This window comes from Micropterus salmoides, unplaced genomic scaffold (assembly GCF_014851395.1).
Source record: "Micropterus salmoides isolate LMB-PRFRI ecotype aquatic unplaced genomic scaffold, ASM1485139v1 Ms_hic_scaffold_12, whole genome shotgun sequence".
Classification (NCBI taxonomy): domain Eukaryota; kingdom Metazoa; phylum Chordata; class Actinopteri; order Centrarchiformes; family Centrarchidae; genus Micropterus; species Micropterus salmoides.
In genome coordinates, this window is record NW_024040263.1 from 13,697,960 (window position 1) to 13,725,767 (window position 27,808).

Sequence of the window (27,808 nt, forward strand, 5' to 3'; positions counted from 1 at the left end):
GCAATAAATACTAGTAAGAGCTAATGGCACATATCGCAAATTAGAGGTAATAAAAAGTGCAATCAATACAAGATCATTGTAGGGGATAGAAGAAGAAGAGCACAGGAAGTGCATGTTAGATGTTAGGAGTTAGAGGTGTTATAAGAGGAAGTGTTCTCGGAAGAGATGAGTTTTCAAGAGCTTCTTGAAGTTAGAGAGGGACGCCCCTGCTCTGATGGTATGTGGTAGCTTGTTCCACCATCGTGGTGTCACAGATGCACAGAGGACATTTCAGAATCAAAAACAACACCTAAGCTCCTGAGGCTTGGCTGGACAGACGAGCCTAAGTCACCAATATGCTGTTTAATCTGAGGGATTCTACTTTCAGGGGCGATAATCAGTGTTACCTGATAATCTGTTACCATATTATCACGATACTTAAGTCATGATATGATATGATTGCGATTTTAAACATTTTGCAACATGCGGACTATTGACGATATATTACTTTTTTCAACTGCCAATTACATCCCCAGTGGAAAACTCTGTCAACATCTGCTTTATCTTATAAGATCTGTTTATCTCACTGACTAACTTCTTACCAACCTTACTGATTGTGACCTCTGCTGATCTCACCAGAAAAAAAAATCTAGCACCATTTAGTGGACTAAAAAAGCTATTGATTTTAATATTCTAGTACAAAAAGTAGATTGTGGTTGCGATATTAATAATTTATTTAATTAAATAATAAGGTTGATAAAATGCTGAATCGATCCCCCACCCCCATCCCTACTAAATATGTACATACACCATATAGAGTATATGTAATACTGGTTGTCTGTGGTTATGTGAAAGTGACTGTTCTACCTTTCGTAGCATCCATGCCTCCTACGGCAAACATGGCTCCGACTGTGGCCTTGCGGGGCCTTGTACGGGGACTCTGAAGCAGGGGCCGGCGCTGGGGCAAGAGGTGATACTTCATCCCCTCCATCACCAACCTCTGGCACTCCATACTGTCTCGGAGCAGAGAGTTGGACTCCAGGTCTGCCAAGAACTACACACATATGAAAAAAAACACACACATGAACACACAAGGGACATGTGACAACTGCTATCAACAAGAAGCGGAAACAAATGCAAAGTGTGTGTGTGTAATGCGGGTGTGGGCCAGCGTGGCTTATAATGTTATCACTGATTGTGGATTTCTCAGGGTCGAAAGAAAGCTGTTCTCTCATTGATTGAGAGATTAGATCAGATCAGAGAAACAGCCATTAGTGCTCACGCACACACACACAAACAAGCAAGCACACACTGATCATCTGACACACTGGTGAACTAATCTGTACTCAACATCTCATCAGCTTTCAGTCCATACCCTCTAACCTCATCTGTGATCACACACAGATAGACGCACATAGAGACAGCCAGGGGCTGCAGCATGAAGCACTTCAATCCACCAGCCTGTTCCTTAAAATATATCCACATGAAATCACGGCCTGTGAGAGAGGCAGGGTGGTGAAAAGCAAGTTTCCCCTGAAGGCAAGAAGGCATGATTTACATTTAGATAGGTGTGTGTTTGTGTATGTGTGTTAATAGATGGAAAGCTGTAGAGGTTCCAGAGGAGACAGATATTGCTTATAAAAGTCATTTGAAGTTTCCAGACTGCGTGTGTGTGTGTGCTGGCTGAAGCTAAGTCAGTGGGGAAGTTCAGAAATTGCTGCTAAGATTCAGTCACAGAGAGCAACTATAATAGAGTATATTTGATCACACCCTCTTTTTTTCTCCGCCATAATTCCCACCACTGCAAAGAAAAGAAAGATTTGGCCTAAATAATTATATTTGGTCACTGAATATAAAATCAATTTTCCCAGCCTGAGAGCGTAAAGCAAGCATGGTAAATGGATAAGCAGCTTACACACCAGGGTGAATCCACGCTTCCATTGCATACAATCACAGATCAAATTAGGGTGAACCCTATTTCGGCATTGATTTGTGTGTGTGCGTGATAAAGAAGGACAGAGATCGAAAACCGTGTTTGTCCTCTCCAGTGCTATTTGTCCATCACGCTGAGAAGGACTGAATGTGGAGGGCGAGATAAGACTGAAACCTGCAGGCGCCCCACCTTCTCCTCTCTGTCCACTCTTTACCTCGCAGTGGGCAGCAGGAAAGTAAATTCTCCCCTCTCTACTTTAGCTCACACTTGGACAAAAGAAGACAGACACTGATGGCAAACGATCTCCCATACAGACTGAAGCACACATCCAACACCAAGGTACGTTTTTCATTCTTTACTCTTCTCTCATTTGCAAGACATGCTATTCAGTCGCCTTCTACCCCAGAGCTGAAACTATAAGTCAATGAATCGATTAGACCATTGACAGAGAATTAATCTGCAAATATTTTGATAATCATTTAAGTAATTCCAGATGGATGGTCAATGTTGGTCTAACGGTTGCTAACATTCATGATACCCTGAGGATAAAGCATACTGACTTTTTGTCCCCTCATGAGGTTCACCTTTGTAGTTTTGAGTGAAATGTCTCCACAAGTATCGGATGGACTGCCATGAAATTCAGTACAGATATTTGTGGTGGACAGACAATGCAGCCTACCAACCTTGGTGATCCAATGACTTTTCCTCTAGCACCATCATAAGTCAACTTTGTCCAATACTTTGGTTTATGACCACATACCTGCAAAACTGATGACATCAGCATGTTCGCATTGTCATTGCGAGCATGTTAGCATGGCTTCAGTCTTGTTAAAGCAAAAATGCCAAAAATGCCCTGGTGCCAGCTTCGCAAATGAGAGAATGTTGAGAAACTAAATAAATTTGGGTTTTTCAGAAAGTTAAGCAAAAAAAAAACAGAAATAAGAAAGAAACAATTTATATGGTTTAATTTTCAAAAAACACCACATTTTTGTCATACTGCACATTGCTGCTGCACCACTTTTCACCCTGTGTGTTGACCGCTCCGTTTTAGCAAGGGCGTGAAGCATCTCACTTCAATTTGATCTTTGTAAGAAGTCCTTTAGTTAAGGACTTCTATTTAGTCCTTAGTTAAGGACTTCTAGGCTGCGGTCTAAAAGTCAAGAAAATCTCCTTTCCTAACCACCTGTCCTTAACCTCGATGGAAAACGTCATGAGGTCAAGGAAAGATGTGAAGGACAATTCATAAAGACTTAGGAAAAGACGACCACAGGGCTCAGAAAATCCGACTGCTCTATTAGGCGACGTAATTATTCGACGGCGGATGTTACTGACGTGACCTGTCATGATGAAACTAAAATGTTGTTAGTATACACTACAAATCTTTGTCACTGCGCCACCCTGTGTTGTTTTATATTACTTCATAATCAAGAAAGCAAAAAGGCCTATAGGGTAGGCTACCAGTCACCAAATAATGGAAATGGTTGTCACATTGAAAATGCTTGCTCACACTCACCCTCCAGCCCAGTGGCGGTTCTAGACCAATTTTATTAAGGGGGCCAGGCTGGGGCCAGTTGTTTTGTCAGAGGGGCCCATTCAATCCGGGACAAAAGAGACAAAGGCAATGTTCAAGCTTTCAAAATGTCTTGTTTAGTATATAATGTAATGTTTTAGTAACTTAGTTATTTGTTTCAGTAACAGGATCTTCTCAGTAATTTAGTTATAGTTTTATTAAATTACAGTATACAAAAAGTTCAAAAGCTCAAGTTACAGTACTTTCTTGATGCAACACTTCTTTGTAAGGCTTAATGAACAGTAGAAGCTCTAGTGTATGAGACATTCTCTGGATCCCAGTTTGTATTTTGTATCCCACTCTAACTTTTGTTAGGAAGATATATTACTATGATCACTGCAGACCAGGACTATTCAATTACAGATTCGACTGGGCCGGATTTTAAAACCAGGACACAGAGATGGCCCGGACATTTTCTCAGGAGTTGGGATCATTAGGATTTTATTGACACACTTGTATTGGTAAAGCTCTTATCAGTCCTATTTATTACTAAATAACTGCATATTTTATTTAAAAAAATAATTTTTATTAACATTTTTTATTAACTAAATGTTGTTTCTCAAGCAGCAACATGATTTACAACAGCAAAGTCACTAATAGCTCACTGGAAACAAATCTAACATGTCAGTAAAATAAAATCCTATTCCTCACATCAACATACTGAGTGAAGTTTAGAAAGAATGAACAGCTCAGTTCCTCCTGTCGTCCTCCTCCCTCTGCTGCTGCTGGTAGGGCGGAGGGCTGGTCTGTTTCCACCAACTGAGTTTATAATGTGTCATATTTTAATGTAAGTGGCAAACTAAGCTGAACAGTTACTAAAGACAGAGAGCTTTCACTTTAGCTTGTTTGTAACAATAAGCTATTATCTGAACTAGCGCTGTGCTTGTGTAGCCTAAAACCAAAACACAGCTGCAGTGGATGAGTGACTGGGCAGATTAAAACATCGTGTTTTGCATGTTTACGCTTATTAAACAGGTTTGTTGGTAAAGAATTGGCTAAGTCTTTATTGCACCACATACATACACTAACCAGCGTAGTTGTCGTCCACGTCCGCTGATCAGCCGGCTGACTTCGATCCGTATGTGTGTGCGCGCGCGCGCGTGTGGAGGCGCTCTGCAGACACAGAGGAGCGGGAGAGGCTGCAGGTCGGACAGTTATGTTGAGCCTTGACTGGCGGTGATCAGTACAGCGCATGTGAAACTCAACCATAAGGAAATGATATAGCTCATTCTTTAGGGACTTTCATTCACTATACATGTAGTTTACTTTTTTTGTTATATTTATTAGATTATGTGCTGGGCCACATGGAGGTTGCTTGGGTGGATGTGGCCAGCGGCCGCCAATTCAATGAGGCTGCTTTTCTAATACAACACTTCATGGCATATTTCAACAATCCGAAACATAAAAGCATTAGATTACAGCAAAGCAAAATTAAAACAAACCAAAAGAAAGGAGGAAATTGTGTGTGTGTCAAGAATCATAATGTGCTTCTGAGAACGTGCATTGCTTTAAATGTTGCTGCCACAAGGAATTGTGGGATGACATTATATCCTTTCCTTTCATAAAGGATGGTCCGGTGTACCCTATGCTATAGGAGATAAGAAAGGAAGCACTGAGGCTCCTTTCCTTAGCTTTTAGAGAATTCAACCAGATCTTATCATGTCTGCCACTTAAATACTTTTGGGTCACTTCACTCAGTTAGGAACCTTCCTAAGCAAAAAAGACTTTTCGACCACAGCCCTAGCCAATTTGATCTTTGTTAGAAGTCCCTAGTTGTGGACTACTAGCCAATCAGAAGCAGGGTAGGGCGGGTCCTGACAAGCCGGTAATCAGTGCTTCGGTCCAGCTTCACAACCTAGACTAGAGTAACGTGTTAAGTTATTAATTTGTAACGTATTGTTTAACATACACATTCTAACTGTGAACTGTCTGTACATCATGGTTCCAACTTTATGTCCACTGACTGCCTGGAGAGTATCTAACTTTTGTAGGGAGAGTGGGGGTTATGGGAGGGAGCGGGTGGAAATCTTGTCCCTGTGTGTGCTGCAGCTCAGTGTGTTTCTCCACCAGTGTTTTTGAGGGAGTGCCACATTATGTCGCATGTTACGTAGTGACGCAGATAGTTACAGAAGTAAAGGCTGGACTACAATCGAGCTGCTTTCAGGCAGTTCAGGAGCAGTGTTTTCTGTGGAAGATCGTAATGGGGTGGACTTTGGGCTTTTTCACTTTGCAAACCTATTACATGCACAAAAAGATATATAACACAATAAAGGAGAGGGAAAAAAACAAAAAGCATAATATGACCTCTTCTTTAAAAATTATATCTGCCAATTTTGAGGCAGATGATTAATCAAGAAAATAATCAGCAGATTAATCAATGATCATTTTTGATGAAGACACACACACACACACACACACATACACACTTTCTGCCCTGGTGCACACTGTCTGATTTATAGCCCAAAGATGCTGCTCTGAAAAGATTAGGCCAACTGTGTTTGTGTGTCTATGTTTGTGTGTGACAGCGGTGATGGGGAGAAGGGATTATAGGTATTTATTTGGTGCATTGACATCCTCTTGATGAGTAATCCCACATCAGGCTACATAGAGAGCTGACTAATTGGTTGATTAATATTGATCATTTGTCTGTATGAGGTTTGTACTTTGCTTTATTGGCATTTCACAGCTCATGAGGTTGCTGAATGTTAATTAAGTTGTCAGTTTAGCATGATGGTGGTGGTTGGGGAGGGGTACACTGTTAACGGCTGAATCAACCCTCAGCTCTATGTCTATCTTGCTGTTGCTCTCTTCGCTCTAGTGCCATTCTACTGCTTCGACTCTCTGTCATCCATCTTCTCCTCTGATTACATGTTACAGCTACTTGTGATTTCAGTTGCCCAGGGCAAAGCCATATATCTGAGGTGTTCATCCCGTATACCGCACAACTGCAAAAGTGGGAGTTATAGACGCAGGCAGAGAAAATGGAAAGCGAAGGGCACAAGGGGAGTTTTATCTCTTCAGTTTCTTTATATACAATGTGGGAAATGACTGATGAAGGAGATGAAGAAAAGAGATAATTTAGCTGCAGTTAAGAGAGATATCAAACTTAATTAAGGTTTAAAATGTGTGTGTGTGCATCCGACGCCCTAGGCAGTAAGTGAGGTTCTGTCTAGCACATAAACTTCTCAGCATCACATTACCAGTCAAGATACTCAAGAGAGGAGGGGGTAGAGTGGTGATACATACACAGACACACACATATAGGCTCTACACAGGCACAAACAAGCACACACCTGACAAAGTAATGGTTGTGATCTACGTTTAGCGTAATGGCCATACTCTCTCTAATTGTCTAAAGAGGAAAGTGAGTGGAAAAGACCAGCAGATCGTCAGGAAGGCTCTTGCTGCATGCTTTGCTGTGAGAGACATTAAGACATAAACAACTCTAACAAAGCTCCTACAATATTAATGTTTTTTAGCTTCAAAATGTGCTGATGGATGCCACACAGCAAGACATATGGGCAACAACCTCATGAACACAGTAGATAACTAATGTGCTCTTGTTAGTGTTCGTAATTAATCTTTTCACTGTTTGCTTCTCAGCAATATGCGGGTATATTATAGCCCATTTAACTGATTTAAGAGCGTGACAGAGAAATAGCGACAACAGGGAAGAGACAGAGGAAAACGATGAAGAGACAAAGAGAGACCGGACATGGACAGGCCTTTGCACAAGCTTTTACAATTTTACACCAAATCAGTATCAGTGCAAATACTAACCTTACAAGTGGACCAGTTCTCAGGCAGTGACGGGACCGATCCACATCAATACAGTTTCTTTGTCAATGTCGTGTTTCCACGATCGGTTAGAGTCAGTCACAATGGGCTGCTGACTCTGTTTTTAGTGCCACATCAAATCCTGTTGTCTTGTTAATTTACATAGGAAGGATTCCAATGAGTTTGACAAAGTGAGATATGAAAATGTTTTAATTGGAAAAAGAGAGTACTGTTATTGGGGTATAGGTAGAGAAAAAGTCCATTATGAAACCCGCAGTAAAAGATTGTTTGGCCACTTGGGGGCTTCAGGAATAATGTTATGAACACACCCTAGACATATCATCTTTTAAGTTGATATAGTGAACTGGCAAACTGGCCCAGTATCTAATATCTTTAACTCTGTTTTGTTCTCCACCAACTCCTGAGGAAAACATCTGGTTCTTGAGCTGCTAAATGCTCCATTCTGTTCACCAGCTAGTTGAACTCTATCTGTCTGCCGTTTAGTGCTGAGCAGGTAGTGTACAGTGCCTTTATAGAACCTTTTCACTGAAAACAGCTGCCTACAGTGGCCATAAATGGCTATATAATGAGCTGAAAGTAGCTATAAAGCTCTGCATTATTCACCATATAATATATCAAAATACATATTATAGCTACATTAAATGAGTTCTTTGCAGCTCTCACCTGTGGCTCCAGCAGTGGCAGTCGGATGTGAGCCAGCAGCGACGGTAGGTGACGTTCCCGCGTGGCGGAGTCATGACTGACCCACGTTAGCAAAGAGGTTACTACGGTTTCCTCATCTGGCACATTGACGTCATCAGAGGTAAGCAGCCTCTCCATCTCCTCCACTGGGAGCAACAGGAACTCCTGACCTCCCACCACTTCTAAAAAGTGTTCCTGGTGGACAGAAGGAAAGAGTCAGATTAGTTTTTTTAAAAAGTAATTAATTAATGACACGTTACATTAACGCACATTTTTGCAAACATCTAGGTTTTTATTTTTTCACATTTGTAGATCTTTTGTCAACATTTTGCACATCCCCTTCATTTTAAATGCTGTAAGGCTCTTCATTTTAGAATATATATATTGCACATGCTTTAATTGTAAACTTAGGCTAAGTAAATTCCTTGTATGTGAAAACCTACTTGGCAATAAGCCCGTTTCTGATTCTGATATCGGAGTACAGATGAAAAAGGGAATGAAGGGAGGAAAAAAGAATAGGAACATATAGAAAGAAAGAAAGGGAGAGAAAAAAAAGGAGGAAATGAGGGCTTGAGAAAGGTCAGAGGAAGATGGATGAACAGTTGGGAAAAAAAGGGTCTTGATGAAAAAAGGCTGGGATGATTTAGTGGTATAAGATGCGGAGATTGCTTGAGAAGTAGAGAGTAGGCCTGCAACTAACGATCATTTTCATTATCGCATGTAGATCATTTCAACCAATAAATTGTTTGGTCTATAAGATATCACAAAATAGTAACACTTCCTGTGACATCTTCAGATTACTCTTTTTGTCCCACACACAGCACTAAATCCAAAGATATATAGTTCACTATCACAAAAGATTATCTTAGCAATTAAGAAGCTTGGAGCCAAGGAATGTCTGGCATTTTTGATTTTGATTTGAAAAAATGTCTTAAGCGTTTTACTGATTATCAAAATAGACTTCAGGTCCGAGTGAATGTGCATGGGGTAGAAATGTAAACTAGATACTTAAGAATAGAGGCCAGCATACAAACATCACTTGTGGTACATGTCCTCAGTGTTAAGCCACATTATGGTTAGTAATTGTGTCAGCTGTGACAATGAGGTGATGAGAATGGTGACAATGGTTATTATCGTTACTGTGGCTGTAGAGTTTGCCATAACTGTTATAGACATATTTTCTTTTTTTTTTTTTTTTTTTTTGGTAGGTATTATCTGTGGGAATTAGATAAGGGGAAGATTACATGTAAATGTGAACTGATTCCCACAATACTATATTAATAATAATAAAACATTTAAAATATAAAAACTAAAAGAAAACAATCTAGACTTCTCTCTTCAGTCTTTTGTATAGCTCCTACACATTGGCTGTGTGTTTGAATTACAGACACGCCCAGACAAAATCGCCTCTACGACGTAATTACCCCAGATTAAAGTTAAAGTAACAATAATCCACTTAGAGAGAAACAGAGAGAGAAAGGAAGACTGACATTGACAGACTCGCAGAGGGTGAAAAAAAGGCATGTGAAGAACAAGGAAAGAAGAAGAAGAATAATCAAGTCGATGGAAGAGCTATTTCACAGTCACCATAGCAACCCTGAGCTGAAAACAGCCATTGTGGCGATAATGGTGTGTTTGCGAATGAGGAACCAATTTGTTACCAAGAATAACATAAAGGCTGGAAAACTGGAGAGGGATAGTTGTAAAAGGGAGAGCCGAAAGGAGCCTGTTTATTGTTCTTACATTAATTGTCAAAACCTGAACATCACCTGCGGTCCACCTGAATCAGTTTCATTCATTTTCTCAGTTAATTGCTGGAGGTGTACCCACCATGGTGTAGGCGTGGGCGGCCCTCTGGAGGTCATTGCAGCCCTGAGCGTCGGCATAGGAACGGATACCCAGACAGTTGGAGGGGTGGAGCTGCTTCATGAGGAACGAACAGCAGGCCTGAACCACAGACGACAACTGTAACAGGCAGGAGGCTGATAGAAGAGACTCGATGGTGTCCTCCCTCAACTCAAGACGGCCTGGATGATAAAGACAGAGGATGGAGAAGATGGAAGACGGTCAGACGGCAAGAAAGGACGACAAGATATCACAAAAGGATTCCATATTTTTTGGGTGGTTACTCTTTAACCAGGTTCATCCAGTCCCGCTCTCCATGGCTTTGTCATGTACTTCCCTTGCTTTCTATACAACATTTGGAATTAAAGGACAGCTATTACATATACCAGTATCTATACTTTTTACTATAATAGCTACATGCTATATAGTAGTAGCCGTCCAGCACACTAGCCTCCCGTTAGGGTGCTGGAGGAGAAAACATCACCTTTGTGACCCGGTTAAAGATTAACTGCCAGTACAGGGAGCTCCAAGAAGTAAAGCTAATACACCTACAATAAATCAGGGATCATTTCATTGGTCAAGACTATGACATTCTGTTGGTTGGGGGATTTTGACAGTAGTGATTGCACAAAAAATCCCAGAGCATAAATCTGAGCGTTGAGGAGAAGGTTGAAGCTACAGCGACAGTCTGTGCAAGCAACAATATATCTGCAAGCACACAGTTTGAGCAGAAGCAGAGCAAATCCAAGAACAAGCAGGGGCTGTTTGAGTGCGACGGCAGCGTTTTGAGGGAAAGCATTACGCAATCTGAATGTGACATCAATAAGTCATACTCTCAAATTGAAAGACCACGCTCTTGAATAAATCCCATTCTGGGAACTATTTTCAGATGTGGATTAATACACATTTGGGTGTGTATTTGTGCTATTGTGTATTTAAAGTACAGCAGCAGGACAGTTTGTGTGGGATCAACTACTGTGCGACTGTGTGGCTCACTGATGTGTTTTTTGGTCTATGACATGGAGGAATAACGCATATCATGCTTTGACTGTGCAGACAATACATGTATATATAGGATTAATCTATTTAGGGTTTTGTTTTTTTCATGGGATTTGTTGACAATACTAAAAATACAGAATATCACCAGTGTGTTATGTCTACACAGAAGGTTTCAGCCACATTTTAAAGTCATCCGTCTCACGCACATCTGATGGAGAAGCTACACTTCTATTTTGATCAATACAGCAGGCTGTGTAGCGGCTTGCATTTCACTCATGCTATACATGCATAAACACATCCTGTAGCGTATTTATCTACATCCTGTAGCGTATTGTACTACTTCTAAGTCTTTTTTCATCTGCTTTACGCGTGTAACTACAGTGATTGTGGGCTGAGCACAATCAGACCGTGGCCAGACCGCGGGTGACCTACACTTCACCTGAAAGCATCCTTTGTAGACATGGCGTTGTCCTGTGCTACTGCTCTACTAACATGCTGCTCACACTACGCCTCTTGTATAGACACAGTGTGGGAAACATGTGTTCTTATAAAATCCAAAAGCTTAAAAACAATAAATAATATGCATATCATTGCTGCGGTAGGTTGGTTGTGAGCAGGATTAACTTCTCTGATTTACTTATTAAATAACAATTTCAGCAGTTCTGATAACTACCAGTACATTCAATTCAATTTTATTTATACAGCGCCAAATCACAGCAACAGTTATCTCATAGCGCTTTTCATATAGAGCAGGTCTAGACTGCACTCTGTGATATTATTTACAGAGACCCAAGAATTCCCACCAAGAGCAAGCACTAGGCGACACAGGCAAGGAAAAACTTCCTTTTAAGAGGCAGAAACCTCGAGCAGAACCATGGTATGTGATTTTTTTCTAGAGAAAGAGAGGAGCATGACAGTATGTTTTCAACTTTTTTCTAATAAAGGTGATCAGTGTGTCTCTGTACCTGTGTATGCATACTGCACCAGGACCCACAACGCATCAGGGTCTACTCCTTCCATCTTCACCTCGTCCTGCTTGGCCTCCCTAACATCACTGGTGAACATGGCCGCAAAGTAGTCTGACACGGATGAGAGGACCAGTCTGTGAGGGGAGAGAGAGAGTCAGGCATCAGTCAGAGAGGATGGACAGCTGTAATGGAGGAATGGAAGACTTTGACCTTGCTGACAGGACGAGTCTGGACTGGCAGGGGAAAAGATCCAGAACAGAGAAGGACCGGGCAGCCTGGAAATGATTAAACAACCAGACAATGCACAGCATTTTTCTCCTGTAAATGTATCCATGAAAATTCAACTGGCTACACTGAAGTGTTCAGTGCAATTTTTTGCAGTGAGAGATAAGAGTTGACGATTCAGCCGGACGTTCAGACTTACAATGATGAGCAATTGCTGAACCGGCATATATTTTAAATAGTTTTACCATGCCCAGGACAATCCGAATGGAAAAAGCTATGGACAATGGTGTTGTTAATTCTGACTCTAATAATTAAATTTAAAATGAGACGCTACCACAATGCTCCAGACCAGAGAGTGAGGTAGAGCATGCTAATCAGACAGGTACATGACGGCGGTAATGGCTGAGTGTGAGAGAGTTACTATAAAAGGAACTTGCCAGTAAGAGTGCGATAAAGAGCAAGATAGATGCTGTGGACAATGGTAATCTTTAAAATTCTCAATTGTATGTATGTCTATAAAGTTTCTTTGTGACAAACGTATTGTTAAAGCTCTAGAGACATAAAATGGAATAGGATTGAAGAGAATGATAATGCCTTTTGGATGATACGGGGAAGTATGTATTAAAGGTCCAATTCGAAGTTCGAATTTGCACAATCCACTTTAAATGTTTACTTTACATGATGTACACAACATCAACTCATAATCATCTGAGTTCAAAGAGTTTATGTTTGAATATTTGCTCAAAGTCTTTTTTTCAGGTTAGAGCAACAGCTCCTGAAAAAGTCTGTTCAGTAGGAAAGTGGAAAGTCTGCTCTACCAACAGGGGTGGGGGGCGCTTTTAACACAGAAGGCTTATGAGGTGGGAGTGGAGCATTATGAGCTGGAAAGTACAGCAGAATAGTAGTCAAAGCCTAAAAGTTTAGACCAAACGGAGACCAGAATAATGTCTAGTCACGTAGCTCTGTGGGTTTTACAGCATAAATCTGAAAGCTTCACACCATCTTAGGAGACACACTGACATTTTCCACTTATTCATACAAGACAGATCAAAGACTTTAATGTTAACTTTTTTCTTATCTGAAACATCTGACATTGGTTGATGGTTGGTAAAACATGCAGAGAGAGAGAGAGAGAGAGAGAGAGAGAGAGAGAGAGAGAGAGAGAGAGAATATGTTAGTGTATGGTCTTGTAATGATCCTGCCTTCTATCACTCCAAACAGGAGGTACAAACAAGTGTGCTGAAAAACAGCAAGTAAATGGACTGTAATTATTATTGTGTATAGAGGGAAAAAGATCCTACATGTATGCACTCCAGACAAAATAAAATGAATCATTAATGCATGTAATATTAGATATTATCACCCGATTTCCCCTAAAAAAATAAATCCCCTCCGAATGGGAATCATGTGTGCTCCTCTCTCTGAAGAGATGTTATTAGGTGGAAGAAAACTGCAAACAAAAGTCTGGCATGGGCCTAAGGCATCTCCAGATGTTTGTGCATACTGAGCATATTGAGGATAAAGAGCTTCATGTCCACAGATGTTTAAATGCTTAATAGTCAAACTGCAGTGGAGCACGTTTTCCCTCAAGAGCAGTTTCTAATATCTAATATCTATGTTCATAACATAAGTGAGACTGACCTGAATTCATTTGTTTCTTACGGGTTAGTTATCTTTGAAACCAGTGCCAAATTAGAAGATCTCTGAACGATGTGAAACTAAACTGATATTTGGAAAAGAAGCCGGAAGAAGTGGCACAGTGTACACACAGATGCCATAAGTGCCGGGAGCTTTTCTCAGATTAACACACTTCAACAATGCGGTAACATCTTTTACAATGTCAAAATCTGAAGCAAGTGATCATCCTAAAGGATAATTTTTGTATTTTTAACCCTGGGCCCTGTTTTCACATATTTAGGTATCAAAATAACTAGTAAGTACAAAAGGTTTTGGTATCCGTGCAGTAAATGGCTTCAGCCAACAACCACAAAAGCTGTAGTGGCTGAAACTTTCCTTCCATTCCTTTGGGGCAATTGCGCCCATCAAAATTACATCCACAAAAAGTGCCGCTTTTTGCCACCGACAGACTCAGACTCTTACACAAGGTCTAACAACATTATGGAAAGGATCCCTTCGAGTGATTCCTGGTGACACCCTTTGTTTTTATAAAAGAAGACACAACTTTAGCCAGATCAAGCATGCAGTAAAAAAGACATGCCAATCCGTGCAGTCATAGCAGAGATTATTCTATTTGCATGTCTCGATCACAGCAGCTGAGCTCATGGAGGACAGGGGGTGGGGGTGGGGGGGTCTGAGAAAGAAGATATACGACATAATGGAGAGCATGCTCGATGAAGGACAGAGAGGAATTATTTTAAGGTCACAGTTAATGAATCCATTACCCTTTCATGTCACTGTACAGTTTTTACACACACACACGCACACACGCACACACACTCACAAACATCAAGGTATTAAAAAATGCCATAAAGTATTTAATTGTTATTTAATATTTAATGTTAGTTTTCAGTACTTGCTCTTGGAGATGTCTTTGTAAATGAGGTGGTGACTGACTAATGGATGCATTATGAGAGTGACATATACAGCAGTCCTCCATATCACTGCAGGGTGCAGCATTTTCAATGTCCCGATCTGCATATGGCTGTTTGACAGATATATGAACAGATTTGCACATCTTAAAATCTATTTTTGTGTGTGTTTACAAGTCATTGTGTGTGTGTGTGTGTGTGTGTTGAAGCATTTTTTGACTTCATGGTCAACATACTTGGATGTTTATGTGTGTGTACTTAATATGTATGTATCATGTGTATAAACTCATTACTGAGTGTGACACTGGGACCTTGACAGATAGCCTGAAGCAAAGAAGAGTGTGGCGTATATGTGTGTAGATGTGTGTGTGTTTTACAGACAAAGATGTCAAAATACTCTATAGTCAGCAGGAAGTTGTTCTGCCAGTATTGCAGTTGGGTATCTCTTCTTTTAATTCTTATCTCTCTCTCTGACACACACACACACAGCATTTTCACTTCTTAATTTTTCACGTGGGTCTCAGTTTGACTTGCAGTGAGCGACACAAGCTATATGCAGCACTGGGTTATTTACAAAAAGGAAATTTCTGAAGACAGACATGGCAGGCAGTGTGTCACACTGTAATGGAAAGAGCACCGAGTAGACAAAATGCCAAAGTGAGGAGAGCAGGAAACAGACGAGTTGGACTCAGGAAAAGAGGGCAAGAGCTGGAAACTGAACAGTGTCTCTGTATTTGTTTGAATGTGGATGTGCTGCTTGGAACAGATACAGTAAAGCGAAAGCAGAGAGGGGAAAACAACAGGAGGGTTGGTAGGAGATATCTCCTCAACTATTTTTCTATACATACTCAAAAATAAAAAGGTATAGGAGAAGCACATTTTTTTTGCCTCGCTAATAGCGTGGGATGGCAAAATGTCAGTTTGTCAGCCATTAAATTTAGGACAGACTTATTACCCTTATTCAGTAGAATAGCTCTACATTGTGGATTTCCCAAAGGAGGAAGCCTAATGATTTTGGTGATACCCTGACATTTCCTCTTGCTCTACCATGAGGTTGGAATTTGTGCTTTTGAGTGAAATTTGGATTTGAATTAAATGTCTCAACAAATAATAGAGGGACTACCATGGTGCCCTCAGGATGAACTGTAATAATTTGTTTATTCCTTAACTTTCCATTTAGCACATTCATCTGGTCTACATTTTTTTTTATTTCTCCAACACTTTGGTTTATGATCAAATCCCTGCTAACATGCTAAACAGTCTACTTGCTAAACAGCCACATGTTAGCATTCTTATTGTGAGCCTATTAGCATGCTGACAACAGCATTTAGCTCAAAGCACTGCTGTGTCTACGGCAAGCACAGTCTCACAGAGACGCTGGCATGGCTGTAATATCTCTTGTCTTGTATTAAAAACAGATAAGAACGATAGTATGCACATAATGGGCCCCAAATACTAACCTATACTTACTAAAAACAGTTAAGATAGCGTTTTTACAGAGGTATCCAGATGGGGGTAGGAAAATGGATTTGCATACTATTGTATTTCTTCAAGGTTCAGTCCCAGAGACAAAATGTATAATTGTGCTCTACTGTTTTAAAGCACATATAGAGCTTTAGTTTTCCTTAAACTGCGCTGCTTGCAACAAACTCCACAAGAAATATGCAGCTATATACGGTACAAGTACAAGTGGCCTATTCAGCATGTACGGTGCATTTGTTTGTGTGTACATGTCAGGCAGAGAGAGAGAGAGAGGGTGTATGTTTTGTATCCTAGAAAAGCACTTTTAGCCTACACATACAATAAATCAATTGCAAACAAAACAAACGCTTTCAAACAAAGATATCTTACTCCCGCCCCATTGCTGGCACGTGCACGCACGCACACGCGTGCACACACACACACACAAACACACACACACACACTTTCACATACACCAATAGGATTCTCATACAGCAGGGTCTTTTGTTTGTCACCATCTGTGCCTGGAGGACTAGATCAAATGAGGCAGAAGAGGAAGGCGTTGAGAGAAAGGGAGTCTTTCTGCTGGTTGAGGGCCGCTCTCCTGTCTCATCCTTGTGCAGATGGACCGTGCTGCTGCACCAATGGCCACATGCCCACAGAGCAACAGCAACAGCACCAGTGTAGTGGGGGCTATGAGGTGGTTGACAGTCACGTGTGTGTGTGTGTTTGATGTATGATTCAGAGGCTCAGTTGACTGTGTGTAGACTACAAAAATGAAAAAAGGGCCTTTTATGAGCATGACTGTTTGCTGTGTGTGTAAAAGATTCTTTCCAAATAGTATTCTGTCTGTGTATGTGTAATCATGCCTGTGTTCGAACGTGTTTGAGTTCATCAAATGCTACCTTATTTGCTTGAAAACACTTGACTGAACTTGACTGAAACAATTATCCGATTATCAAACCAGTTGCAGATTAATTTTCTGTTGATAAACTAATGGATTCTTTCAGTTCTTGATGGAATTATGTTTCACGGCACATTTGTGTGTGTGTCTTTTTGCATTTCACTGTGTGTTTGTCAGTACCTTATATATAGACAGAATGACAGTAAGCGGGTGTGAGTGTTTGTGTGTTAATACTTAGTGTGTATGCTTCACAGCAAGTTTAGGGCAGCAAGCAACTTAGGGGAAGTGGTCAAAATAAACATCTGCCCCAACGAAACAGCCTTTTTACAATATGATATTAATAAAAACTGAAACTCATAATTATATTTCTGCCTTGTTTTCCCCCAAATGATGTAAAAAGCAGTTTTTGATGATTACAGGCATTTCATTCTGCCACTGTAACAGAGGTATTACATAGATTTTTTACACTGTGGAAGGACATTTGTCACGTACAGTGCTAAAATGAGAAGTTGAATAATTAATATATTGCAATTCTGATAAATAACATGTTCATAAGGCAAAAGTGGCAAACATTGACTGGCTGTAGCGTTTTGAAATGTTTTCAAAAATGTGCTATTTTCACTGTTTCATTTATTATCATTATTAACTTAATATCTTTGGTTTTTGTACTGTTGGTCAGACAAAACATGTATTTAAATTTACATTTCCTCATTTAGTAGATGCTTTTACCCAAAATGACTTACATTTGAGGAACAACATACAAGCGTCAATAAAGCATCAAAAAAGCATTAATAAAGTAGGAGATCTACAAGTGACAATAGATACTAGGAAGAGCAGAAATAAATGCTAGTAAGAGTTATTAGTGTGTATGGCATCAATGGGCCAAACACCTAGGGAAAGAAGTAAGAGATCACAAAGAGTGCAATTAATACAAGAAGATTGTAAGGAGATAGGAGAAGAAAAGCAGAGGAAGTGCATTTTAGAGGCTAGGGGTTAGAGATGTTATAAGAGAAAGTGTTCTCGGAAGATTTATGCAATTTAAAGACATCACACAGGTTCTGGGAAATTGGAATTTTTCACAATTTCAGACTCTTTTTGGCCCACACAATTAATCTAAAACATAATTAAGAGATTAATCGATAATGAGAATCATCATTAGCTGCAACCCTTATGACGTACACATATTCAACATCAAAATGTTGGTGTTACATTTTAGTGTCTCCTACCTGTGTGCAGGTATCCGCCGGTCTCCAGCCACCAGTATGACATCACACAGCTGTCGAGACCTCAGGTAGCCCTCCATCTTGCGGAAGGTGACATCGGCGTGGGACAGAGCGGTGAACATACAATCCTCTGGACACGCACATGGCTCCATTGACACGCATGAGGACAGCGTGGCGCTGCTGTTAGACGTCCTGTGCCCACACAGCGACACACAGACAAAGACAGGCATTTTGCACAAACACACAGACACACGGACAAACAGACACAAAGAGAAGGAGACAGAGGCTTTGAGTGCATGTGTTGATGCTGATTCTGTTTTGTTCAAGACAAAGAGACAGATGTGTGGAGAGAGCTATGACGGCTGCTTCATGTCTTCCATGAGCCATCTCCCTCGCACGTATTCGCTCTCCCCTTCACTGTTCAACAGGGTTACTGTATGTCGCCAGAAGCAGACAAAAGATCTTTAATGGTCCAATTACTAGGAGTAAATGGCCAGATAAATTTAGCCCACTTAAAAGAGGAGCTGCCAATTAAATAGCTGTGGGAGCTGAGCGCATAGGATATGCAGTAATTTACTCTGCTCCCTAATGGCAACTAGTTTCCTTCTATCTATACCAACAACGAGAAATGAAGCAGGGTTTTGGGCCAGGATGGCTTCAACATTTGCTACTCACTGGTGTAAGTGCTGAAGCCTGGGGCTGTTCTGTCTTTTTCTTCCAGTCTGAGCTGATGAGGTGTGCGTTGCTGTGTGCACGTGTGTTCATCAAAGATGAGCACAGAAGTATAGCTAGTTACCCTGTGAATCTCCAGCCATCATGGCTCCAGCATTTAATTTATGAGAGCCAGAGCCGTACTTCCATTTTTAATTTAACAGCAGAAGTGGCAGGACTGGCCCTACAGCACAAAGAGATAAGAAATGAACTGGATGAATCATTTCGGCTCTACTTTTAAAGAGAAACCCCACTCTTTCAGGGCTGTGGAAGAGTTTGTGTGTGTGTTAGTTGCAAATTAAACTGTCCTAAATCGCAATTTTCCACACGCATATTCTTTCAGGACTAAACAGAGAGAAAGCAAAACAGAAATTCTGGAAAGGCACAGGAAAATGCGGCTTGTGTACACAACATGATTTGAAATGTGAAGACTAAATCACCCTTAAACAGGGTTGTGAATCAGAAATCATTACTCTCGTGTGTCCTCTTTCCAGTCTGGGTCCAGGTCCTATTAGTGCTTAGCAGCACTTGGAAGTTGCTCGCAATATTCTCAGAGCCATATTCTTCATAATTAGTTGCACTTTATATCAGTGATGGATCACATGACTAAATAAGCCTACATAGAGTTATCACCCGACTCTGCAGTTCCCCTCAGCTCTATGGCGCATCTGAATGTCTTTCAGGTCACTGTTTTGATTTTCCAGCCCACAACTTTACTTATCTGGTTCACTCTCATCAGTGTTTAGTGGAGCATTTAGTAGCTGAGTTACCTGATATTTCTTTCAGCAGTTGAAGACCAAAAAAGAGGTAAAAGAAAGTGAACATTGGACTAACACTCGCGAGGTAGCCATGGACAAACAAAACTCCAAATGAATGTTAATTCTGCTGTGTAACTGCTGTTTGCTAACAAATTTGTCAGATCAACTGAAAAGGTACTACAATATCAGTGTGAACAGCCTTTGTCCACCTCCCCCAAGTAGCAAAACTAACTAAATAAATAAATAATATCAGCTATTGCAGGTTTAAACTCGAGGCAAATTTGTGATTTTGAGCTAAAGCTTAAGAAAATTGACTTGAATTGAATTTTTAAATAATCTTAGGCACTGTTAATAAATGTTGTAAGCAGCGCTGGTGTAAGATGCCAACAGTGCACGCATTCGGGTTTGTGTGTGCTGCTGCTGACGTGCTACAGCAGGTCATTTTACCTCTGCCCTCTACATCCGTCTCCCGTCCTCACTTTTATATCTTCAACTAATCCATCACTCACTTCATTCCACCTCATCCCATCATCCCATCATCCATCTTTGCCTCAGTTTTCCCCACTCTAACCCCTCCAAGGAGGCCTTTTGGCTAGCTTTGAGTGTGCATGCATGTGTGTGTGAGTGTGTATGCATACGAATGGTTTGGCTAAATACTGCCAGAGGAGATGGCTTTGAAGTGGGGGAATGCTGCCTTCCAGTCCCCTTAATTGAGCCTGGCAGGCACTCAACATTGACAGAGAGAGAAACAGAGAGAGGGGAGAAACAGAGAGTGTGTCCGGGGCGAATCAACACCATGCAGCCAGATTTTTTAAACCCCTGCACCAGGCAAGGACACTCACACAACTGTCATTCAGGGTCTCTCTCCCTGCCTCGCTCTCTCTCTCATACACGCACATTTGCACACACACTCCCCGGTGATTAACTATCTAGTCTGATTAGCCTGTAGGCTAACAGCTAATGCAAATGAAACTTAGTTCTGTAAGCTGATGTACAACGTGATCATACAGCCACGGTGCCTGACTGGCCACATGTTACAGCCTCCGTGACACACATACAAATGCTTTTGTTTTCCAACACATTAGCTGGGAAAAAAGAAAAGAGAGGGCAAATGAATGGACAAGGGTGGGCAGGGAGGAACACGGGACAGAGGGGGAGAGAGAGTAAGGGAGGCATACCAGGATTAGGCGCGGAGGGGGGGTGGGGGTGTAGAAAGTAAAAGGGAGAAGAGGAGATCAGCTGAGTCAAAGCGAGCCTTCAGCCACTCTGGTATTCTGTACTCGTCTGTTCCCATGATCCATTTGGGATTCTGCCACTTGTGTTCTTGGGAGTATCATATTGTACACAGGAGCTCTCAGAGGGACAGGAATGAACAGCATACAGACAGTAACACACACACATAAAAATCATAAAACATACATGCACAGTGCTGCACATGTATGCTGCAGAAACTAATGTCTGTGTTGGTATGGCAACCATAACATGTACATGGACACGGCTATACCCATGCACTCTAAAAATCTGTTCAGGTTCACATCATTATGTAGTATGTCTTTGCCTATAATGAGGCTGGTGTGTGTCGCTACATGCATTACTATTGAGCACAAGTAATTTTCTGTGTAAGCGCTGCCAGACTCCCAAGTTAAAGCCTTGCATAACAATAGATATTTTAAAACCATATTTCTCTCTCACTCTCTCTCACAACGCACACAAACATACACATTTGCGGTGAAAACAAATGGGGTGTGGAATGATAGAGCATCAGACATGAATCGATTTTAAAAAATACATCTGCGTTTGCTCCCACTGAAAGATGTTTTAAAGTCTGTGCGTGTCCTATGAATCATTAATATTTTCTGATATGTGTCTTGGGAACACAGAGCATGATAGGATGCCTTCAGATGCATCATTACGCTGGTATAGTAAACACACACACATAACCAAACACAAACACACACACACTGTTTCTCTTCCTTTACTTCATCACATTTACTGCTGCATCATAATAAAAACATAAATCTGTGAAGTCCATGCAGATGCACTTAAGATTAGTTATGATGCTCTAATTGCTTTGTTTTGCTGTCTCCATGGCAACTATTAATTAAATGTATTTTCACACCACTACAGCTGCATGGCCACACCAGTGCAAAGCGTTCACATCATGCATGTGCACACAAACATGCAGAGCCATGGGGACTGTGAGTTGAAGCTGGAGAATGGGTCGCTGAAAACAAAACAATGTAAATGTCAAGTGCAGTATGTGGCTACATGCCGAACCTCGGCCCTGGAGTCATCTGGTTAATTTGAATCTGAAAATCCCATATTCACAAGAGTGTGCATTTGTGTTTGGTACTTCTAACAGAGCCTGGTTGGCGAGGCCTCATTAGGAGGTTGAGAAATCAGTGGACCAGATTCTGTCCCAAAGGTACTCAGCCATCATCTTCGCTCTCTATCTGTAATGAGTGGCCCTCCACTACTGCAGATGCTGTCTTACAGCATCTTACATGGTGCATCCCCGACTTACTTTTTCTATAAGCTAGGCCAATATTTAGTAGGTGCACACTCAGTTTCCAAATGCCCTGTGTGCACCAGTATTGGAAAATGACAAAACGAAATGTCCCTTAAGCCCACTGTGGTTAAATGTAAAAATAGCAGAATGATTCATCAAATTATAAAACACTAATTTCAGTAACTGTAAAGGGCAACTCAACCAGTGAAGGAGCTCTTCACTTGCCCTAACTTTTAACGTGACTTGATTCGGCTCACATTCTGCTCTAGAAAGTTTACTTTTGGCGAAAAGATCCCAAAACAGAAATTTCACCACTCAAACCTGCCCCCTCCTACCTGCAGGAGCTGGAGTCAGTTTCCGGGTGGTTGTTGTTCTCCTCATTGCCCGACGCTGCCGGTGCCGCTGCCGCTGCCGCCGCCTCCTCTTCCTCTTCCTCCTCAACCCCGACATGAGCGGAGGGCTCGGGTACCAGCTGGGGCACCGGAGCTTCGCCGGGGGGCTCCATGCTCGTCACCGGCCGGGAGCGACGATGAGGCGGCGGGGAGACCCACGACAGCGCAGCGGCGGAGCTCCTGCACTCTGGCTGGCTGAAGGAGCGGGGACAGGAGCTCCCCGTTGCTCCAACTGCCGCTCCCCCCGGACCGCCGCGACTCCCCGCAGGATCAGCAAACTTTCTGTTGCTGCCGTTACACAGGCTAGACCCAGCGCTGCCGCTGGCCACCAGACCGCCGTGACTCCCAGCGCTGGGGTTCACGCTGGCTGAATTCGAGTTGCTACAGCCGCTGACTGAAGGTCCGTCTCCGGAGCTGCCGCCCGTTCTCCTCCCGGCGAAGTAGTCTCCTAGCGGCGGGGAGTGAGGCGGAGGGACCGCGGGGTGACCGAACCACCTCCATCGGATCCTGAGAATCTGCTTCACATCGAACTCCTTCCGCGAGGAAGAGCCCGAGCCGCTACTCGACATTCCAGGGCTCGGCACGAAGAAATGGCGGGGTGAGCCCGTGCCGCTCTGCCGTTAAAAGCAGCACACCTTAATGTACGCGCGCCTCTCCTGGCAACCGCACGCCCGTTAACCGCGACTGGAAGTGGTGAGCGGAATATAGCGGAGAATATGGACAGAGAGAGAGAGAGAGAGAGAGAGAGAGAGAGAGAGAGAGAGAGGGAGAGAGGGAGAGAGAGAGGGAGGTGTACATACAGAGTTTTAACGTCAGTGCCTTTTCATGCACAAACCAAACCACAAACATTTGACTCAAGGACAAATTAATGTCACACTGCCAAATAATGCAGAGCAGGCCAGGCATTTTGCAGCAGAGAAGAATATTGTTATTATCATCATCAACTACACCACCATTATTCACCAGGCCAGACAATCAATCAATAATACTTAGTAAATGGAACCAATCAGTCTGTTTGGCAACAGTAGGCTACTGTAGGCTGTATTATAGGGCAAGAACTTTCTCTTTGTGTGTAGAGTCTATGTCAGAAAATAGTTTAAAATGTCAGTCTTCAAATTGCTTGCTTTTTTGTTTAGTTTTCTACCATATAAAACAAAGAAAAGCAGAAAATTGTCATAATTGAGAATGGAACTAATGAATGTTTGCATGTTTTTGCTTGATCGATTATTATAATAATAAGTCAATTCACTAGCCTAATCGATAAATTGATTAAATGTCTCAGCTTTATTCCCAACAAATTCATCAGAATTGATCAATCACTATGTTGTTATTTTTCAAGCTTTTCTCTGTTTCATACAGTTGTCAGCTGAGCATCTTGGGGTTTTGGTTTGCTGGCGGGGCAATTCTGAGCATGTCACTTTGTAATAGGCTAATTGTAAAATACATATTTTGTGACTATTAATAGACCATACTATATAATTGATTAATCAAGAATCAGATTAATCAACAATGAAAGTAATCACCAGTTGTAATCTATTACTCACGTAGTAGGGATATATAGGAACTGGTTAAAGTTAATGTCAAGATTGGGATTAGGCATATAGCAGTTTTGGTTAAGGTACATTTTTTTTGCTATCTCTAAATGCAACATCTTCCTATATAAATGTCTCTGTGTGCAAGCATATGTGCCAGAGTGAGTGAATGAACCTGGAGGTTTGTGAGGCTACAGCAATCATTACCTGTTAATCAAAGACTCTGAAATGTAATGAAGCGGTGGACACATCCTCTTTGTCATCCTCATTTCTACACCGTCTAGCTGTCTACACTCACTCCTCTCAGCACCTGTCTCTTGGCGAGTCTCCATCTCTGTCTTATTGCCTTCTAACAATCACACTTTGTTTAGAAACCTGGCTGCAATAAAGCCGATGTGCAGATTCATTGTTTGAGCAGATACCTATGGCAGATAATGAAAACAGCCAGTATTACTTCAATTCACCACAGAGGGGGGACCTGAGTGTCCTTGACAAAGAAAATTCACTCTTCACTCTTGCTGTTCTCCACCCATTACAACTCTTCCTTCTCCCTTTCTTCCCTCCATCTGCAATGCAGCAGCTATTCATAGGCAGTGATGATCAGTGGGATCTGGTCCTGTGGGAGCCATACCACCCAGAACAGCAGCAGATCAGCCAGTCAGGACCTTTCTCACCTTCTGCAGTAACCCCAGGACGATGACAGGATGTACCGGAGCCACAGAGCTGGAACACAGTGTGTTCTGGATGGAGTCCTACTAACAGGAGGGGAGGGATACTTTAGGAGCCCCACTCTAGCAAAAATCAATGAGTCAAACAGCCGAGGTCAGTTTGTGAATTACACAGACGGGAGATGTGTTACTCATAAATTGGCCCCGCAGACTAACAGCAAGGCCCGAGGCTAATTTTTCCCACCACAACTAAATGACTAAAAGGGGCAGACGAACAAGGCTGTTTTAACTTTTTGCCCGCTTTTGTTTGCCAGATTATGAGAAACATGGATTTTTTTCAGTTTCAACATGTACTGACAACACAGTGCAGGGCCACAACGCTGTACTATCTGATCAATATATACACATACACACACACACACACACACACACACACACAAGCCTGCATGAAGGTGTGAAAACAAGCAGCAGTATCATTAAGGCAAAGAAACAGCAATGGGTCATAGCAGAAGGAAGAACGTTTCATGGGGAACCAGATTAGACACATCTAGCTGTTTGGGGTGATTTGGATATTTAGAGTGTATACACTCTAAATATACTTAAAATATTCATTTTGTACTTGTATATTGATTGACTCTTTGATTGAGTCTTAATTCTTCTCTCATAAACTCTGTATCAGGGGAAGCATTGGCCACAGTCCCTGTTGCTTAACCTAACAGGAGTAGTAATATTTTTACATCGGCCTTTGATTTGGAGATAGACAATGGATTTCACGTGCTGTTTGAGTTTAAGAGCCCCAGCATTTAAGGGTTATCTGAAATACCTCATAATTCTGCCTTTTTCATTTCCTACCAGAGCATGTACCGGGAGAGTCAAATGTTCTCAGAGCCCTGCACTCAAGGAACCAGAGAGTAAACCAATGCATTTCTGCAACACTCACAATGGAAATGCCGTCCTGTTACTGGGGGAGGCTGGGAATGAGGCTCGGAGGGGCCATTCAGCTCTGGTCTCCTTCAGTTGGATCTAATCATTGGTCACTTGGCAGGAGCCTTCTTGAGCCGCCTACTGTTATTGGTCTCCTGGCTGAGGCAGTCCAAGCCAATCACTCAAAACTCTCTGGCACAGCTTTACGGCTATACAACACTCTGGACACACATACAAGCACACACACATAAACACAGACACAAACGCAAGAAAATGACACCATGAAATACCATTCACACACCCTTCAGAGTCAATAAACATCCTGTTTATGTGCACTCACACATGCAAGCATGCATGCACGGCACCACGCATACACATGTGCAAATGGCAGCATGCAATTGCATTTACGCACACTATGTACTCTATAAGCATCTGACTACACACACACACACACACACACACACACACACCCCGAATAAAAACAAGTAGCAGTCATCTGGGGAGTGCTGTTGTAAAAAGATTTTATGGGGCCAGAAAGTGAAACATTATCTGCCTGACCTGTCTGTGATGATCAGCTCATCTCTCATGACTGATGTTCATCCTGCAGTGGCCTTCTTCCAATGTCTTTCTCTCTCCCTCTTTCTTTCTTCCTTCTCTTCCTTCCTTTCTGTCTCCCTTTTCTCCCTAGTCTGTGTTGAAGCCTTTGCTATGTATTCTCCCCAATCTCCTTCCTAATCTCAATTTCCTGCTCTCCATCCCTGCTATTACTGTTACTGTGTACTGTGACACATAAGGGCACGTGTGTGTGGGACTGTGATTCCCTGAGGTGGAGACCTGCAGGGACGACGCTGCGAGAGGCTTTGTTCTATATAGCATCACAGACATACATACATCATGACTTTCCTGCATATGCCCACACGCATACACCTACACACACACACAGCTCTGACAAATATGAACCACATACCCAATATACATTCTGCATGCATACACATAAAAACACAAGGAAACACTTTCATTCAAGTCACGGTCCATGCATCACACACACACACACACACACACACATTCACTGCCTGCTTCCGTTGTGTTGCTTGGTACTGTAGCTGCAGGCAAGTCTGTCCTTGAGACTCAGAGCAGGCTCAGACTAGCCAAGCAAATAATTACCTCTCCACATTGACATGCTGGCTCCTCCCAACATATGAAGGAGAAGGAGGGAGCGTGTGTGAGTTTGTGGTTTGCAATTAAAGTGATCTGGAAGCACAATATTCAATGTTATTGAACGGAAAATAAATTTTACACAAAGGCAAGAAGGCTTGCGGGGTGGAAGGAGACCTATGTGGGTTTAAGAGTGTGTTTACTTGTATCTATCTATCTTTGTGAGGATCAATGTGAGTTGTAGACCCAGAGAGTGAGGACGTTTTGGCACTTCGTCACTTTAGGCTGGACCTTCAAAGGGCCATTTGGTTAAGATCTGGATTTAATGGTAAGAGTTTAAGGTAAGAATTAGGTTTAAGTTCAGTTTAAGATAAGGGTTAAAATAAGGCACTTAGGTGTGATGTTTAAAAAACTGCTCCTCTCATTTAGCATTGTAAAACACTGTTGGACTCACGGTAGATAGTTAAAAAGGATTAAAATTAATGTAGAAGAAGCAGAGATCTTGCCTTTTTTATTTTGTGCATTCTTCTTAATGCAATTCAACCGCTGACAGTTCATTCGGAGATTCTGGTGTGTTATGCCATAACATATAGTTATATGTTATAGTAGCGGTTAATGTAGCCTCGAGCTGCTAATCTGCAGAGGAGCTGGCTAGAGAGGTATGGTAAACTCACTGTTTTTGATAAACTTCCTCAAGTGACATCACTTGAGACACTTTATCATATATCACACAGCTGCCTCTGGAACGCTTTCTAAGACTTTTTAAACATGCAGTAGTCATTCTAAAACATGTAAACTAACTCTGGTGTGTAAAATTGATGGAGTTCCTCTTTTAAAGGTTAGGGCTAGTGGCTTGGGAATGCATTATGTCAATGATGGTCCTCACAAATATAGAAATACAAACATGTACTGTATGTGTGTGTGTGTGTCAATAATCTGGATACAACACAGACCACCTTCAGCTGGTAATTTCCCTCTTATCCTCCATCACATCAGTCAATAGCAGAACCACACAGATGAAGGA

General features: G+C 41.8%; 1 protein-coding gene and 1 long non-coding RNA gene across 4 annotated transcripts in view; one reads left to right on the top strand and one right to left on the bottom strand.

Moving 5' to 3' along the window:
* The window catches only part of klhl5 (kelch-like family member 5), a 56,344-nt gene that overhangs the window by 9,714 nt on the left and 18,822 nt on the right, over positions 1 to 27,808 (bottom strand). The window contains exons 2-7 of one of the 3 annotated variants that reach the window (XM_038713487.1): positions 22,449 to 23,189; positions 18,139 to 18,327; positions 11,771 to 11,907; positions 9,792 to 9,988; positions 7,944 to 8,156; positions 847 to 1,033 (exon numbers count right to left, since the gene is read on the bottom strand). In XM_038713487.1, coding sequence (XP_038569415.1) covers positions 847 to 1,033; positions 7,944 to 8,156; positions 9,792 to 9,988; positions 11,771 to 11,907; positions 18,139 to 18,327; positions 22,449 to 23,074 — 1,549 coding nt within the window. In that variant the 5' untranslated portion in view covers positions 23,075 to 23,189. Of the gene's footprint in view, positions 1 to 846; positions 1,034 to 7,943; positions 8,157 to 9,791; positions 9,989 to 11,770; positions 11,908 to 18,138; positions 18,328 to 22,448; positions 23,373 to 27,808 lie in introns of those variants that run through there. The other 2 variants (XM_038713486.1, XM_038713488.1) reach the window with 2 other exon arrangements.
* Positions 23,099 to 27,230, top strand: LOC119899085. The gene is made up of 3 exons (XR_005443708.1): positions 23,099 to 23,198; positions 24,615 to 24,859; positions 25,561 to 27,230. It is a non-coding gene; the product is annotated as an uncharacterized LOC119899085 (long non-coding RNA).